Source organism: Elephantulus edwardii, unplaced genomic scaffold (genome assembly GCF_000299155.1).
Source record: "Elephantulus edwardii isolate Elephantulus edwardi_28Jun2011 unplaced genomic scaffold, EleEdw1.0 scaffold00015, whole genome shotgun sequence".
Lineage (NCBI taxonomy): Eukaryota > Metazoa > Chordata > Mammalia > Macroscelidea > Macroscelididae > Elephantulus > Elephantulus edwardii.
Window position 1 is genome coordinate 7564324 of NW_006399765.1, and position 18719 is coordinate 7583042.

Here is an 18719-nt window from a genome sequence, read left to right on the forward strand (position 1 = left end):
GGATCTGACTGGTACAGGAGGAGATTGCCCCTCCTCCAGCAGAGCATCTGGTGGATTTGAACCACGTGGCTCTGGGATTGCAGTGCAGTTTATTGCCACTAGGCCACCAGAGCTCCCCAATTATGTGCATTTTCAACTCTTAAAAAATGTATTCCAATTTCTTAAAACAAAACACAATAATCCAATATGCAAAGTAATTAGAAAATTATGCCAATCTTTATTTGTAATGCTTGAAAAACACTGAGGAGTCCAAAATGCACATCAACACTTTTTTAGACTCTCCTTCATTCTCATCCATCCTTCCTCACCTGTCTGGTACCTCTTGCAGTGTTCCTCACTCACCAGCTTGCCCCTGTGCATCAGAAACCATCCTCCCATTCCTACAAGCCTTGCTTTTTCTCATTCTTTCCTCTCCCTTTTCTATGTTGTCTCTGTCACCTCCTTATCCCAGTTCTGTTTCTCAAAAACCTAGAAAGCAGGCAGGCAAAATAAAAATTCCTTTAGAAAAGGAGGAAATCAGTCAAGCAAAATAATTCTCATCGTATCTCCATTGTACAAAGAGGGAAATGGAGACCCACAGGGAAGAGAGTCCCTCAAGACCACAAGAGTGTCAGTAGCAATACTACTAATACAAGCAATACTATTCTTAAGGTTACAGATATGAAATATTATTTCAGGGCATTCTACTCCTTCATCCTAAGTGAAGTTCTTTTTTTTTTTTAATTTAGGTTGTTTATTTTTCCTTTCAATGAACATCTACAGAGATTTTGGGATTCCATTCATTCATTGTTGCACCCTTCTCCCCGCACAAACCCCCCCCCCCCCCCCGTGAAGTTCTTTTAAAAAAAAAAATTATAATTTATTGGCGAGCTCTGGTGGCCTACTGGCAAGAAGCTGCACTGCAATCCCAGAGATGGGAGGTTAGAATCCACCAGATGCTCCACTGAAGAAGGAGGGACAATCTCCTCCTGTATCAGTCAGATCTGATTTGACGGTACACACATTAAAAAAAATAAAAAGTAATAAAAAAATTTAAAAAATTATTATTTATTTACAAAGTTTTAATACATCATTTTTCACAAAAGTTCCCATTTCCTTCAGTGCACCCACCCATCAAATCGTGTACCCTACCCCCCTCCATCCTCACCCTCATTTTCTACCCTCCCCCCCTTGGATCCTCATACTCATTCTACAATAATGGTTTTAACAGTATTTGTCCTTGTGGGATTGAGTTAGTTCATTCAACATAATACTCTCCAGTCCCTCCCAAGTTAGGTAGTAATTTACAAATACATTGCTCTTGCAAGCTGCATAGTATTCCGTTGTATGAATGTACTACAAACTTCTCAATCCATTTGTTTGTGGTTGGACATTTGGGCTGTTTCCTTGTTCTAGCGAAGGTGAACAATGCTGCTATGAACCACAGGTTTTCATTTAAGCCTCAGTTATCATTTTCTTGGGGTATATTCTAAGCAATGGAATAGCTGGGTCATATGGAATTTCTATGTTCAGCTTTTTGAGGAAAAGCCAAACTGCCTTCCAGAATGGTTGTATCATTGTACAATCCACCAACAATGTAAAAGAGTTCCTATCTCACCACATCCTCTCCAACATTTATTACTTGCTGTCCTATTAAACTTTGCTACTGTTACTAGAGTGAGATGGTATCTCATTGTGGTTTTGATTTGCATCTGTCTTATTGTCAGTGATTTCCAAGCCGAGTTCTTACTCATTCTTCAAAGGTTAGCTCAGATGTCCTGTCTTTGAAGAAACTATCCCTAAACCCCTCCCCCCCACTTTTTATCCCCCTATGTGCAGGCTGGGTTCCAAAGAAATTGTGGTACTAGAGATATTATAGCTAATGTTAGATGGGCCTTGGCAGAAAGCAGAAGCTGTGTGGATCACAACAAGCTGTGGCTGACTCTGAGAAGACTGGGAATCCCAAAACATTTGCTTGTGCTTATGTGAAACCTATACTTGGACCAAGAGGCAGTCGTCAGAACAGAGCAAGGAGACACTGCATGGTTCAAAATTGGGAAGCGGGTCTGCCAGGGATGTATTCTGTCTCCATACCTTTTCAATCTGTATGCAGAACAGATCATCCAGGATGCTGGGCTGTACGAGGAGGAAAGTGGCATCAGGATTAGTGGAAGATTCAACAACAACCTGTGTTATGAAGATGACACAACCCTGCTTATTGAAATGAAGAGGACCTGAAGTGCTTGCTTCAGAAGGTCAAGGACTGCAGCCTTCAATATGGATTGAAGCTCAACATAAAGAAAAAAAAAGATTCTCACCACTGGGCCAACTGGCAGCTTCATATGGATATGGTGAAGAGATTGAGATAGTTAACAGTTTTAGTTTGCCTGGCTCCACAGTCAACACTCTCAGTACCAGCAGCCAGGAAATCAAGAGATGAATTGCACTGGGAAAGTCAGCTGTCAGGGGACCTGTCTAGAGTACTGAAGAGAAACAATGTCAGGCTGGAAGCTAAGGTGCGCCTGATTTGGGCTATAATCTATGCAATTGCTTGCTATGCATCGGAGAGCTGGACAGTGGCCAGAGATGATAGAGAGTTGATGCCATTAAGCTGTGGTGCTGGAGAAAAGTGTTGAATATACCACGGACTGCTAGGAGAACAAACAGGTTTGTCCTGAAGAGGGTGAAGCCAGGCCTTCTTCTTGGAGTCAAGGATTCTGAATCTTCATCTGACATACTTTGGGCATGTTGCAAGGAGAGAACAGTCCTTGGAGAGGGGCATCATGTTTGGGAGAGTGGAAGGACAGTGCAGGAGAGGAAGACCCTTGATAAGATGAATGATTCAAGTGATTGGGGTAGTAGGAGTAGGTGTGTCGGAGACAATGAAGTTGGCACAGGATAGAGCAGGGTTTAGGGCTCTTGTACACAGGGTCGCTATGAATCGCAGGCGACTCGATGGCACATAATAACAACAACTGTAGTACTTTGTCCAGAGAGCTCTGGTGCCCTAGTGGTAACAAGCTGCACTGCAATCCTGAAGGTATGCAGTTCAAATCCACTAACTGCTTGGAGGAAGAAAGATGGCCAGTCTCCTCCCATATGATTAATTGCTTCTGAAAACCCACGAAAGGGTCAGGTGTGGGTCAGTTCCAATTCAACAGTCTGCATCAACAACCAGTACCTTGTCCAGCAAGCTCTGGTAGCTTCATGGTAAGGAGTTGCACTGCCAACCCAAAAGCAGCTGGTTTGAATCCATCAGCTGCTCTGTGAGAGAAACAGGGGCATTCTCCTGCCACACAGTTTACAACATCTGAAAATTCACTGGAGCTCTGAGTTGATTCTGACTCAAATGGTACATAACATCAACAATACTTTGTCCTACTTACTGTCCTATCCCTTATCTCATATATTACAATGTCTCTTGTTAATGTTCCTATTTACTGAGTGAGATTTTCAACTATACTAAAGGTATCTGGAGGCCTCAAGCCATGTACACCTATTTCAGTCGTCCACTCAAGGTAGACAATCCCTGCTGGCTGTGACAGTGCACTTCTCTGCCCTTCTGGTCATTATCTTCACTACTTTCTGGGGCCTGACTGGCATCACCAGACCTGGTTCCTGTTGAAGGGACCTAACTGTGAAGAGATCATTGCCATGCTGGTGACCACTTCTGTCTGCTGTGACCTTTTTTGGCTTGTTGCCATACTGGCTTGGCCTCCAGCTGTTCAGCCACTAGCTGAAGAACCAGCCCATCTGGTTGTGTACACACTTTGTGGGAGTGAAAGCTGTGGCTCCTCCGCACTGTGGTCGACCTGGGCATGGCTGTCCCTAGTGACTCCTCATCCTCAGCCCCCCTACCACAATGACTGTGCCTGCTTCTGCTAACTTCTAGGAGGGACTGTTTCCCAGCAGTTGGGTTTGGTTTAGCTTCATCTAGACTGCAGAGGGTGGCAGGTTTTGGATCCCGTGTGATGAGGGAGATGGGATTGTTCCCCAGGCACTGGCCAGTCTTCCTGACCAGCCCTTGTCTGTCCACTTCTAATGAAGACTTGGCTATCTGCTGGGAGATAGAGATGATGAGGAAGAAAGTGGGGTGCCTGGCCTGACACACAAATATCAAGACCAAGGGGGCCATGGGACCTGTGCCCTCATTCCTCAAAGGACCACAGTGAGGCTGACGGACTAAGCAAGACACTCACCAGAGGTTACAAAGCCTATTAAAACAAAACTAGACAAATGTCAGGGTTACCTAATTCCCAGCCTAGGGCCTTTCTGCTCTGCCACTTATGTTTCCTCCCTAGAAGAGAAATTGACCTCTCATTAGAGCTCTTGTGAACTTGAAACTGGCATTCTCTGACCCTTGGGCCAGGACATTGTTGTGAAAAGGCTGTAGAGTATGACAAATCTTGGTTCTGGGCTTGGCCAGTGCCCCAGAACTCAGGTGGAGAACCCCCAATAATTCCTCCTCAAATTATTTTTGTATCTCCTTTTCTCCACAGAATGGAGGAGTGTCTGGACTAGGCCGCATGGACATGATGGATAATGTGTGATGGAAAATGACTGTATAGTGGCAAAGTCCTGGCTGCTACCCACCAGATTCTCATTTTATTACTGATTTGGTTTGGGGGGAGCAAACGGCGATGTAGTTCTTGGAAATGAACATGAAAAAGACATTCTCCTGAGACTAGGGGAGTGGGACTAGGGGGCAGGGAAGGTTTCTATCACCAGAACCAAAGCCTGGCAGGAGAAGGATGATGGCAGATTTGTTTATGTGTAGTCTTGAGTACTGCCCCTCTGTAACCTTGATTGTAGAGTGAGTCCTGCTGCAGTGGAAAGTATGGGTCTGCAACCTTGGTTTTAAAAAAAAAAGGAGACAGAAAAGCAATCTATCACCCTAGAAAGTAACTATGCATTCTTGCGTGTTTGGCAGTTCAAAGTGCACAGTATTTTAAAAGATAGGCAGGCAGCATGTTTTCGGGGCTCCAAGAAGGCAAATGTTATTTCCTCTTCTAGAAATCTGGGAGAACTTCCCAGAGGAAAAGTCGTTTTGCTAATATATTCCCAGGAGTTGCATCCCACACATTGAAATTATTCAACTTTAACGATACAACTTTGGCAAATGAGAAAAAAAATTTTTTTCCAATCATAACACTATTAAGAGTTTCACTAAAAAAAGGTTGCACTAAGAAATAAAAGGATAAATATTGAATGACTACACCTATATACAATATCAGAATAGCAAGTATATCAGACCCTATTGGTGGCAACCAGGGGCGGGCAGGAGGGAGAGAGAAAGGAGAATTCATTGCTTAAGATACACTGAACTTCCTTCTGTTAACGGTGATGGGAAAATTTGGAAACAGATAATGGTAACAGCTGTACAGCACAATGAACAGAAAATGACTAAATTATACCTGTGAAAAATATTGAAGTGGCAAATGTTTTGTTATCTACATATTTCCCTCTCTCTCTTTCACACACACACATAAATGTACTGCAATAAGTTTAGTAACTCAAATTGCCTCTTGTCAGACAAAGGTTTTCTTTTGCTGTCTAACCAACTCTACAAACTTAGCAGTTCCAGACACCACTAATTTCTTAGCGCCTGATCTCTAAGTCTAGAGTCAGGGCACAGCTCAACTGGGTTCTCTGCTTGGGAGATTTTATGCTACATTCATTAGAATCAGCTCCCTGTGTTCTCAGAGGCTCCAGTTAGGGAAAAATCAAGCTCTCGCAGGTTGCTGTTGGCCAGATTTATGTACTTGTGGCCGTATGACTGATGCTTCCATTTTCTTGCTACCTGTCAGCCAGAAACCACTCTCAGCGCCTACAGCCGAGTTTTGTACCTTGTCATATGGTCCTCTTCACAACATGTTTGCTCTTTCAAGGTCAATAGGAGAGTGTCTGATTGTAAAGATCATGGTTTTGTGTGAGGTTTCTGTTTGGACACTTTGGCTTTATAATTTTGTACTAATATAATTTGTTATATATTACAATATAATTTATTATTATTTTTTAATATTAAAGAATTTTAATCATTACTTTAAAAATCCTCCAAAAATAAAGTACCCAGCCAAAATGGTTTCAACATTAAACTCTTATCATATTTAGGGAAGAAATGATCCTCATCCTATTAAATTTGTGCTATTTATTTTTATACACAGTTGAACATAGAATATTCCTGCATGCAGTTGAATAGGTGGAAATATACACTACTTCTTGTTAGCTTTGTGGTCTTGGGCAAATATCGTCATCTGTAAAACAGGAATAACAGCGATGCTTACCTTAGCGGGTAATGATACATATAAATTAAAAATGTCTAATAAATGCAAGGTGTTGATGATATTCATATTTGAGGGGAAAAGTGACAGAATCTGAACACAGAAAAAAAGGGAATGGGAGGAGGCAGTAGGATTCTGGGAAGAGGAAAGTGCATGTGCAAAATCCACACAGAAGGAAAGTTGATTTTGGTTGGAGTGTGATCATTTGTATACAGAGGGGTGTGTGTGTGTGTGTGTGTGTGTGTGTGTGTGTGTGTGTGTTGACAGAGAAAGCTGGAAATGTGGTGAGGGCATCTTCACTCATCCTTCCAGTTTGTGCTTTATCTGAGGCCTATTTTGTAACAGAGACACTATATGATATGACAGGCCCTGAATACCAGACCAAAGTGTGTATGTTTCAGTCTCAGGTGGAAGAGAAGCAAGGCAGAGTCGTGAGCAGGAGAGGGAAGAGGTCTGAGCTTCAGGGAGTCCATTTCTTTCTAGAAGAGTGACTGGTTTAGCATGAAGGAATTCCACTGTCCACTCCCTCCCTCCCTAGCCTGGGGTGACCAAACAGCATCCTAAGAGGAAGGGACAGAATCAGGCTTTGCCCAGGCAAGAACCAAGAGGTTACAGTCCAATCCATTTCCTTCTACGCATAAGTGATCCCATCACACAAGAGCAAGGTGTGATGCACCCATGTCCTTTTACAAGTTCTACATGTGAGGCTCTAGAAGAGTACTCACACCAGAACAGCTGAGTAGGACCTCACAAGTGTGCTCACAGAATCTCAAAATCACAACCCCACCCTCACACCCCAGGCAGATGAACTAAAAATAAACCAAGCTTTTGGCTTCCTGCCACCTGCCTCCCTTCCTGAAATGAATCCTGCCCTGACCATCACCTCCTCATTGATAGAAGGATTAAGTACAGTCTGCACAAACAAACCCTGGAGGGGAGCCACTAGTAGTTCATGGAACATGGAGCCTGCCATTTCACAGGTGGGAAGACTGAGTCTCAGAGCTGGCCCTGGCTGAGTGTAGTATTATTGCAGTGGCGCTGAGGTAATGTCAGTCTAAAACAGCTCTCCTCGCGGGGCTGCTCCCGTCCTGCCCATGAGTCCCCTCTCCTCGTAAGCATCTAGGACCTGATAGCGTGGGGTGAGGTGCGAGCAGGTCCAGGGAGGGTAGTTACCGCTGAGGAGCCCAGTCTCGATCACAATGATAGAGGTACTGACAACAACCGAAACTCAGAAACTGCTACACCATCTGAATGCACTTTTGAAACAGGAGTCTAGATGTCAGCCAAAGGTTTGAGACTAATTGAGTCAGTTCATCATAATGGTCTCAGACTGACACAAGGCTAAGGGACTTTGAAGTAAAAGATCTTCTTAATCTAACTCAATTCTTTGGATTTGACACTGAAACATTTTCTCTAGCTGTGAATTTATTGGACAGATTTCTGTCTAAAATGAAGATACAGCCCAAGCATCTTGGTTGTGTTGGACTGAGTTGCTTTTATTTGGCTGTGAAATCAATAGAAGGAGAGAGGAATGTCCCACTGGCAAATTATTTGATCCGAATAAGCCAGGACAGATTCACAGTTTCAGACTTGATGAGAATGGAAAAAATTGTAGGAGAGAAGGTGTGTTGGAAAGTCAAAGCTACTGCTGCTTTTCAGTTTCTGCAACTCTATTATGCTCTCATTCAGGAGAATTTGCCATTTGAAAGGAAAAACAACCTTAATTTTGAAAGATTAGAAGCTCAGCTTAAGGCATGCCACTACAGGATCATATTTTCTAAAACAACTCCTTCTGTATTGGCATTATCTATCATTGCATTTGGAGATTCAAGCTAAGAAGTTTGTACAGTTAGCAGAAGGAATTAGAAGGTCTTCAGAAACATTCCAAGATAAGTGGCAGAGATCTCACAGGTGGGAAGACTAAGATTCATAGAAGGGAAATTATTTGCCCATGGCCGGGCAGTTAGACCAGGGTAGGGATCAAACCCAGGATTGATATCTGGGTTTACTGATGGCTCTTTTATAAGGCATAAAGACAGGCACTCTAGTGCATACATAGAAACACCCTCAAATTCAGACATCTCTGAGCTGAACAACAAAGCTTTATGAGTAGAATTATTGTGGTTAGAACCCAATATTAAGGTACAGACTACCTACTGGAGAAGTTTGAGGAACATCCTATCGTAACCGACTCTATAAATGAAATTCTCTCCTCTCGAAGTTTCATCATCAGTATAATTGGAAAAATAATGTTATTTGTATCAGAAGGATCTTGTCAAGATTGAACAAGTTATCAACACAAGAAGATACTTAAAATAGTAAATGGCATATATAAATCTCAACAATATTACCATCAACATTATTTGATCCTTTTTGGGCTAGTAGAGGATGTTGTTCGACAGTGATCAGAGCTTGGTGGTTTTGACACAAATTTAAAGTTACCCATCTAACCTTGTCTCATCCTCACCCTTTGTCTTAAGTTGGGAAAGGTGAGAGTGGTGAGCCAGTTCTGTGGAGAGTGGTTAACAGGCTGGTTCATATCTGTGGGCACATGCAGTGTCCCGTGAGGGACACACCCAGGCTGACATATTTCTGTCCTTTGAAGTGAGGGGCCCCAAACCAGTGAGGAACCCTTGGGGGTTGGTGAGGACACGTCCAAGGTCCAGACAGAAATAGAAGGATGACCTCTTGACCTCCAGTCCTGGTGCCCATAACATTGAGCAGGTACTCACATTTGGATGGCATGGGCATCTGTTAACTCCTGGATGTGAGCTCACATGCATGTGCATAGATGTTTGTACACGGATTCCTGTGTATGGCATGTGTATACAGTAGAATGACACCCTATGTCTGCTTGGGAATACAACTTTAGGATTAATTCCAGCATCTTGCTCACTCCTTTTTACAGCCTGCAGGCCCAGGGCTCCAGAGTAGTAAACCCACCTTTTGGGGCCAGGATTAGTATATAGTTCTGCTTTGTTTGATCCTAAGTAAGTACCTTGAGTTCGTGGGGCCTTAATATCCTCACCTATAAATTGGAGGGATTGATTGAGTTGAGGTCTTCCCATCTAAAGGTCTCTGCAGAGGACAGGAGGGACAGCTAGTAGGAGTTTCAGGAGGGAAAGGACTCTTGGATTTCAGCCATTCAGTTTCCAGAGGTAACTATAATTCTGCATCTATTGAAGCTCAAAGTCAAGAAAACAAAGATTCTCACCACTGGGCTGACTGGCAGCATCATGATAGATGGTAAAGAGATTGAGATTGTTGACAGCTTCAGTTTGCTTAGCTCTACAATCAACACTCTTTGTTAACAGCAGCCAGGAAATTAAAAGACGAATTGCACTGGCAAAGTCTGCTGTCAGAGATGTCTCCAAGGTACTGAGGAGCAACGATGACAATCTGGAGACTAAGGTGCACCTGATACAAGCCATACTCTTTGCCATTACTTGCTATGCATCAGAGAGCTTGACAATGACTAGGGATGATAGAGTTGATGCCTTTGAGCTTTGGTGCTGGAGAAGAGTACTGAATATATCATGGACTGCTAGGAGAACAAACAAGTTCATCCTGAAGAGTGAAGTGAGGCTGCTCCTTGGAGACAAGAATTCTGAAGCTCTGTCAGACATACTTTGGACATGTTGCAAGGAGGGACCAGTCCTTGGAGAGGGACGTCATGCTTGGGAGGGTGGAGGGACAGAGCAGGAGAGGAAGACCCTCCATGAGATGGATTGATTCAGTCATTGGGGTAATGGGGATAGGCGTGTCGGAGACAGTGAGTTTGGGAAGGGATAGAGCAGCGTTCAGGGCTTTTGTACACAGGGGCACTATGAGTCACAAGTGACTGGATGGCACATAACAACAACAACAACATTTGATGGTGCAGTTAAGTCAATGAATGGTTAATAATCTTGAACAGTGCATGAGATTTTGGAATGTTGGTCACTGATTATTCTTATAGTTGAACTAAGAGAAAGACTGAGGCTTGAGCTAGCAACTTTTACACATGGTTTAGCACAAGTTGGGAGAACTCAGGTCACTTGGGTTACCAGAGTGTATATCAAGTTCCCCGCCCCACCCATGCTTAAAGAACCAGCCTCCTCCACCAAGTACGTAGAGGTCTCAGGCCAGGTGGAGATTCAGCCTTGTTGAGAGTTAGACTGCAGCTGCTGAGCCTCAGACCCTTAGGCAGCCCTTTAGAAAACTATTATGAGAGTCTCCTCTGTACTAGGCCCAGCATAGGGAGAGAGGTGATACTCACACACGCACACACAATTAGTCATCATCACTTAGTGTTTATTGGACATATAAAAAGGTTGTTCATTAAGGTAGAGATGGAAACATGGGTGGGAACAAGGAAAGGCTAAAAAAAGAGGGGTGACTAGAAACTTAGAGACAGGAAAAGGTGTGGATTTCTGAAAAGGACAGCATGCTAAGTGGAAGAAACAGCTTGAGCAAAGGTTGAGAGAAGAGTGTTGAAGATACAAGCACAAGGAATATGTAGGAGAAGAAGGGGAGATGAAGCTAGACAGGAGAAACAGAACAGCGCTAAGGAATGTGGGGATTTGGGAACCACAGGAGGTTTTAGAGCAGGGAAGTGATGTGACAGAAGAGGTTTGTTAGGGATTAGTTAGTATAAATCAGCAAAGAGGTCAAAAGAGGGGAATGAGATTAGCAGGGAAAGAATGTGATGGGCAGAGAGGCTCAGGCTTGCAAACAATGAGGAAACCTTGGGGACACTACTCTGAGCCCGAACACTCTCAGTGTACCCTCTGAATATCATTTTCTGGCTCCTTCTTCTGGTTTCTAGGACTGAGGACTCCCTCAAGGGTTTCAGACTAAGTCAGGTCAGTATTATCACCTCTGGCCTGTCCCACCTCTGTTTCTTGTCATATCTACTGATGGCCCTGAGGTCATTCCTCACTAACCCCACTCCACTGAAAGAACAGAACATCTGATCCTGGAGATTCTGAAGATGTATATTTGTGGTCTCTCCCTGCATCTTCAAGGACATTAGGAGGGCTAAAGCTGACAGAACAAGATCAGAGAAATTCTTCAAGTGAGAAGTTCAAAAGACTGTCTGTTCTAGTAGGAAGCCTTTGACAGGTAAGAAAATTGACACCCAGAGAAGTGACAAGACTTGAGGTCACATAGCAAAACTAGAGCATGACCAGCATAGGAACCCAGGTTTCCCTGGGTGGGCCAAAGCACCTTTGGGTTTAGGCAATCCACAGTGTGGAGATGGTTGAGGCTAGGAGCTCTCAATTAAAATCCTGGCTGTGTCACTGACTTTGTGATCTTGGGAATTCATGTAGGTTCTCTGAGTCTCATTTTCTTCAAACCTAAAACAGAGATAAACCCCACTTTCTGGTGGTGCTTTGAAGATCAAAAAAACATATACAAAGCATTTATAGCAGAGTGCCTGGAACACATTAAATATTCAATGGGTGTAAACTAGTGGTCTGGCAGTGGGAATCGTTAATGTTGACTGGATTGTTTCACACAGATCCATGCTAGTAGATGGGGGAGTCTTGCTTTCGCTAGGTGTAAATCGGGACTAGTAATCCCTGCCATGCCACCCTTCTCTCTACTCTTGGCAGGAATTTGGATTAAACTCTGTAAATGTTCCAGCACAGTGCAAACTTTAGGTCAGGGTTTATTTAGCCCAGGGCTATTTCTCTCTTACTCTGTAAAATTCTCCACCATCCTAACCAATCCCTCTACATGCTCAAGCGCTCCCCTGAAACCAGGGTTATGGAATGTCCTCTTTCCCTTAAGCCTCCTAAAGAAAAAACGGGGCAAGGAGCAGAGAAAGTATAAGGGGTAAGATGAGATCGAAGAGGTAGGAAAACAGAAAAGTGATGAGAAAGATAAAAGTGGACGGACGTGGTATGGAGTAGAGAAAAGGAGCAGATGTGCGGGAATCTTAGATACAGGATATAGGTGAGCAGGTGTAAAGGGCGTGGGGGGCGGGGGGTCACGGGAGGAATAAAGGTGAAGACACTGCAGGGGGATGGGGGAAAGTTCGCATAAGAAGGAGTGGGGATCCTTCTCACTGCAAGACCTGTGGATTGCCGTGGGCAGGGGGCTCCAGGCTCCCAAAGCAGCTGCCTCTGGGACCAGCCCCCAGAAACCCGAAGTCGGACTCTGGGCTCGGGAGCTGGAGCCACCAGCACACTAACCGTGAAGGGGGCGGAGAGGGGGGATCCGCAGCCTGGGATTGGCCGCCGCTCGGCCGGCTGGTGACGCGAGGCGGGCGGGCCCCTTTGTGACGTCACAATCAGCTGTTTGAGCGTTCCAATTTGTGCCGTGAGCCCCGCCGCAGCTGCAGCACAGACTCAAAGCCCCGCGGGCGAGCGCAACAGCCCGGAGCGTCCAGCTCTCAGCCCCACAGCCACCCCCGCCCTCCCCTCCATGATGCAGCCCAGCCTGTGAGCAGCCGCCGACCCCCGGGACGCCCCGCCGCACAACTACCTCAGCGCCACCTCACCTGCCGCAAGCCCCCGCCCCCAGGTGAGTTCGGACCAGCACAAGTCTAGGGGTTCCCGGATCCCCGAGACACACCCCGTGCCCCCAGCTCCTGGGCCTTTGTCTTTCTCCGCCAGCAGCCGCTGGGGCTGCATCCCTAGCTTTCGATTGGCTGCCATACGCCCGGTAGACCATGACGTAGACATATTTGCATATGACATTGAGACGTCACCAAGGCCGGCCCCGCCCCCTCGGATTCGGTCGCTTGTCCTCCAATGACCCGGCGGACTCGGGGTCGGGGCTGGGGCCAAGGATGAGGAACGCTAGAAGATGACAGGAACAGAGAAGGCTCAGCAGTTTCCTCGACCAATCAACGACTTGGAGTCAGACCTTTCAGATCACCTACTTTCACTTTGAAACTTGGCGGGGGGGGCCCGGCTTACGTTGGGCTAGGGAATCGTCTGGAATTCAGAGGCGACCTCAGGCTCAGGTCTGGTGGGGCTGTGCCAGATGGTTGAATTGCCTTCCTCCAACTCCAGGCCCCGCCCCCTAGGGACTAACATAACAACATCCTTCTAATCCCTGACAAAGAGCGTTGGTAGTAGAACCCTGAGCTGCTAACTGAAAGATTTGCGGTTTGAACCCGACAACTGTTACACTGAAGAAAAATGTGGCAGATTGTTAGCACTCTGCTTCTGTAAAGATCAGAAGCCTTGGAAGCCACTTTATTGGGTTGTTTATTATGAATCAACGGGTTTGACTATGCTTTTAACCCCGGACATGTGTGGAATACTTTAGATGAGCCGATGTCGCCTTTTAACTTCTGAACACAAGCCTTTAGATCTCATTTCAAGGACAAGGATACTGAGGTTCAGGGAGGGAAAATAGCTTTCTCGGGGTCACATAATCAGTTAGAGTTATGCCCACTGAAAAACACATTTCTCATTGCTGTTCAGTAGGAACTGATTTATAGCTGACCCTCCCGCTGATTTTCAGGAGAATGGGAGTTGAACTGGAGGAGATTGCCCGTCTTTCTCTCGTAGAGCCACTGGTGGATTTGAACCGCCAGAGACAAACTACCTTTGGGTTAGTAGGGCAAATGTAGTTGGTGACAAATGCATAAGCATTGGGCCTATACATAGTAGATACTAAAAAACAAAACAAAACAAACAAAAAAACCCTACACTACCCCAACCCCAATTCAATGTAGACCCTGTCCTGGACTCAAAACCCATTTTCCTAGGTCTCTTCGTTCTTGAACCTTCCAGATGTCTCTGGAAATTGGGTCTCGTTTATGGCCATGAACCTCCCCTATCCTCATGTACTACCTTTGGAGTCCAAGAAGAGCTCAATAAAATCCTTTCCCTAGTTGTTTTGACTCCAGAAAGGTGAGTCATTGATTGCTTCAGAGTATCTTTAGCACTACTGTTGGGATGGGTATGGAGTGAGGATCCCCTCTGCTTGACTCTTCCTACACCACCTCCCCAACTCCTAGGGCTGTCATCCTTTGCCTACAGTGAGGCAGTTGCAGGAGTTGGGTTAACTTCCCTGCACACAAAGGTAGAAAGAGAACATTTGACTTTCTAAGTAGATGTACCTAGAGACTGGACCAGGATCCCCCTTCCAGGCTATTTTGTTTAAGGATGGGCTGGGTTAGTGGTGGCTTCAGGCTCAAGTGCTATTCTGAGCACAGCTGCTACAGTTATTAAAGGGGACAGTTTTCCATGGAGGAGAGTTAGGAATATGAGAACCAGGAAGCTGTCTGGGCTGCGAAAGAAAATCTGAGAGGCTTTTCCAGTAGTCAGGAGAGGGGGCGGGCACTGGCTGGCTGGTGCTGCTGTCACTCCGGATTCTGCCACTAGTTGCTATGTGACCTTCAGCACGGAGCTTTCTACCTGAACCTCCCTTACTTTGTTTAGCTATAATGTGAAGAGGCCAGTGGGCGTTCCAGTAAAAGCATGCTAAATCTTGGTGCCAGGAACCCCACCCCTTTTACAGCTGGGCAGAGAGGCCCAAATGAGCAGTGATTCAGTTTTGGTCTCCCCCGCCCCCCACTCTTTCTCTTTCTCTCTCTATCATCTTGGGCATTGTTTGTGGTGGCTTTCCTACTGTGTATAACTGTGGGCTGAGGCCAGCTGTTCCTGCCACCATCAAGCTGTGCGTCTGTGGATGGCCTTAATGTTCTTTCTCTGACTCTCAGGTTAAAAAATGGCTTGGTTGAATATGATGGTCCCTGAAAGAGTAGTTAAGTTTTCTTTCATCAGAGAGGTAGTAGGTTCCTGGAAGGAGGGTGTGCCTCTTCAGGTCCCCAGTCTTTGCTTCCTTTAGGAGGAGCTAAGTTCTCTGGATTTTTGATAACTGAATCATTAACTCACTGTGGCTAAAGATGGGTTGGGGCATGTGGAATGTGTTGGGCTGGCACTTATTGGAGCTTTGCTACTCTTAGCAACCCCTGTAGATCTCCCATCCATCCCCCCAGGAAAGTCAGCACCCAGGGAGCACTTCCCTCTGGAGCCACTATGGGGCTGCAAGAGCAGAAATACTTTCAGGGTATGGAAGTTAGATGATTCTGCATAAGTGTAAAATCATTTCTGGGGAATGGGGGTGACAATGAGTATGCAAACACCCCAGAATGTGAGCATTAAGAATGGACATGCAATCATGAAGAGAAGTGTAGGAATGATCCCAGGGAGTTCTGCAGCAAGTGTGGAAACAATCCTAGGAGAAAAAAACAAGTATAGGGAATGAAGGTGGAAGACTAGGCTGAGGGGTATTCCAGGGGCTTAGCCACCAGTCACTGGCCTACATCTTGTCTTTAGATAAGGCTGGCTTGGTATCTTCCTGCCTTAGGGGGGCCTCTTTCCTCATCTTTCCTTAGGGAAAGACTATGTGAGGTCTTGGGTCATAGCCCAACCCTTAGTGCTCATCCTTTTTTTTTTTCGATGCAAGAACATGAGGGATTTTATTACAAGCTCTCAAGCAGGGACTCTACACACAGCCCCAATGCAGCAGCCACGTGGCAGAGCCAGTGCTTAAAGGGCTCCTGGGGGTCTGACAACTCCCTCCCTCCATCATCACATTTTACTAACCTGCTGTCTCCCTGAGGCCTGGCAATCTAATCATCTTCGTTCCAGCCAGAGATGCTGTCCTGTGGGAATAGGGCCTCCAGACCTCATGTGACAGGCATGACTAGGGCTATCCAATCACATGGTAGATGGTAGTGATTCTGTGGGTTTCTGCTAGCCAGTACTTTTCAAACCACACGGAATTGAGTAGTCTCTGGAGTCAAGGTTTGTTGTTCAGGAAACTGTGATGAAAACCAATGTCCTTTTTCCCCCAGGAAAATAACAGATGTATGTTATGCATATGCACAGACACACACAATATTCTGCAGTCAATTTGAAGCCTTGATTACTGTCTCCTAACTTAAAAATGACTATCTCAGGCAGACACCCATCACAAGCAATGGAGTCTGTTGATTATGGTGCTGCCCCAGGAGTCTTCATGGGTTAAAATCATATCTCCTATCTCTTGCCAGCTGCAGGATTTGGGCTATATCTCCGTACCTTAGTTTCTTCACCTGTAAAAGGGAGATAGTCATTGTACCTACTTCCTGGAGTTGTGAAGATTGAATGTTCATGTACTGCCTTCAAGTAGACTTTCCTGCCTACAGAACTCTTATTTATCCTTCAAGATCTAACTTGGATGCCCAGGCCTCTAGAGACCTTCCCTGTCATCATCTGTTTATATATGTCATTCCTTCCAAGTCCCTAGTTGTTGTTATGTATCATGTAGTTGGAATTGGCCCATAGTTGACCCTCCAGTGGGTTTTCAAAGGCAGTTGATCACATAGGAGGAAATTGCTCATGGAATTGAATCCTGTGCCTTCAGTTTGACAGCCCCTTACTCCTATGCCACCAAAACTCCTTCCATGTTCCTAGAACTCTATAATAATAACTAGCTTCTTACTGAGTACTTGCTATGTGCCCAGGCACTATTCTAAGTATTTTAGAAGTGCTTAGCTTATTTAATTCTACCAAGAGCCCAAAGGAGGGCACTATTATTATTAATGTCAACTTACATAAAATAAAACATCCTTGCAACTCTGGGAGACAGGTGATAACACTTGGCTTGGAAAAGGGGAGGACGTCAGTCAGTGTGGTTCTTATTCCTCTCTTTGCCTCCAGGTTTCTGCACTGCCATAAGGGCCCCCGGAGAGATCGCTTAGCTCCCCAGCCCCCACCATGTTTCAGCGCCTCACTAGCCTCTTCTTCAGCACCCCTCCACCCCCTGAGGACCCTGACTGCCCCCGCGCCTTTGTCTCTGAGGAAGATGAAGTGGATGGCTGGCTCATCATTGACCTGCCAGGTGAGTCGGGTGCCAGCACGCTGATTTCTGGGTTTATGAAGATATTTGAGCAGAGCACAGAAGCAGCAGGGGAGGGAGGGGAACTTCTAGGAAGTAGGGAGTTCTTCAAGACTACAGGACAAACTGGAGGCGATGACACTGGAGGGTCTTAACAAGGCCCCGCCTACCCAAGCCAGCCAGAATGGTCCTCCCAGAGCACAGTGCTGTGGCCCACACCTCAGGTGCCCAGGGACAGTAGGCTGAGACCCCTGGCCCATGGGTGTACGTGGGCGAGGTGGGTGGAGCTGCGCGACTGACTAACATTGCCCTTTCTCTCCCCGTCCCCCTGTCTCCGGGGTGTGTGTGTGTGTGTGTGTGTATTCCTCCCTTCCGCGCCTCCCTATTTGCATGGCTCCCTCTCCTGCGCCCCGTAGACAGCTACGCGGCTCCGCCCAGCCCCGGGGCCGCCCCGGCTCCTGCGGGCCGCCCCCCGCCTGCCCCCTCCTTGATGGACGAGAGCTGGTTTGTTACCCCTCCGGCCTGTTTTACTGCAGAGGGGCCCGGACTCGGGCCCGCCCGCCTCCAGAGCAATCCCCTGGAAGACCTCCTCATCGAGCACCCTAGCATGTCCGTTTACGTCACTGGCAGCACCATAGTGCTGGAGCCTGGGCCCCCTTCCCCGCACCCCGACGTTGACCAGCCTGATGACCACCTTAGCGACGGGTGAGCGGGACGGGAGTAGAGTCAGGAGCAGGTATCTGCAAAGCCAGGGCGGTGAGAGGGTGTGTCTTCGAGGCAAAAGGTGGGACATGCGAGGGGAAGTGACTTGGTGCCAGCTTGAGATAAAGTTACCTGGCCTTGAGATCCTGGGAGACCTGATTTAGTGGTTAGGATGGGGCAAGGGCTCAAAAGTTGGCTGGCTGGCCTGAGGGGGGCTTGAAGACAATAGAGGCGAGACTGGTTCTAGAGGCTTGTCCAGAGGGCAGGGGCGGAGCTGGGAGTTGAGAGTCCAGGATTTCCCGTGTCACAGGTGCTTTGCATCCAGGCTTGGGCGCTGGACAGGTGGGAGTTGCTAGTCTCTGGTTTATCTGAGCCTAACAGAGCCCCGCCTTATCCCTGCAGGGAGTTGGTGCCTGCCCGCCGTGAGCCCCGGGCCCTCCACCACGCGGCAGCCCCGATGCCCGGAAGGGCCGCGATGCTGGAGAAGGTCGGCCACGCGCGGCGGCTGCAGCGGGCCCGGCAGCGGGCCGAGCGCCACGCGCTGAGCGCTAAGGTGGTGCAGCGACAGAACCGCGCCCGAGAAAGCCGTCCGCGCCGACCCAAGCACCAGGGCAGCTTCGTCTACCAGCCATGCCAGCGCCAGTTCAACTACTGAGTGCCCGCGGTCCGTGCCGCGAACCCCTTCCCATCTCCTGACCCCTTTTGGGCCCCTCTGCCGCAGCCAGTGTGCTGGTCAAGGGGAGACCGCATCCCACCGCCAGGGTGGGGGTGGGGGGGGGCGGACACACCTTCCCTGCTCCTTTTGAGTGTGAGGTGGGGTGGTAATCTCTCTCACACCAATTCTCTTGATTTCTATAATCCACCTTTTAACCTTTCCTTATCCCTTATCTGTCTCTCTGATGCCCGTGCCCAGAATCTAATCCTTTA

At 46.9% G+C, this 18719-nt stretch overlaps 1 protein-coding gene and 1 pseudogene across 1 annotated transcript; both read left to right on the forward strand.

Moving 5' to 3' along the window:
- The first annotated feature begins 7459 nt into the window (after nt 1-7459).
- Nucleotides 7460-13004, forward strand: LOC102876929 (annotated as a pseudogene).
- Nucleotides 13005-16969: 3965 nt separating this feature from the next.
- On the forward strand, nt 16970-18447 carry TP53INP2 (tumor protein p53 inducible nuclear protein 2). The gene is made up of 3 exons (XM_006881462.1): nt 16970-17093; nt 17507-17795; nt 18195-18447. Exons 1-3 carry the CDS (start codon nt 16970-16972, stop codon nt 18445-18447), a joined length of 666 nt encoding a protein of 221 aa, XP_006881524.1.
- The last annotated feature ends 272 nt before the right edge of the window (nt 18448-18719 follow it).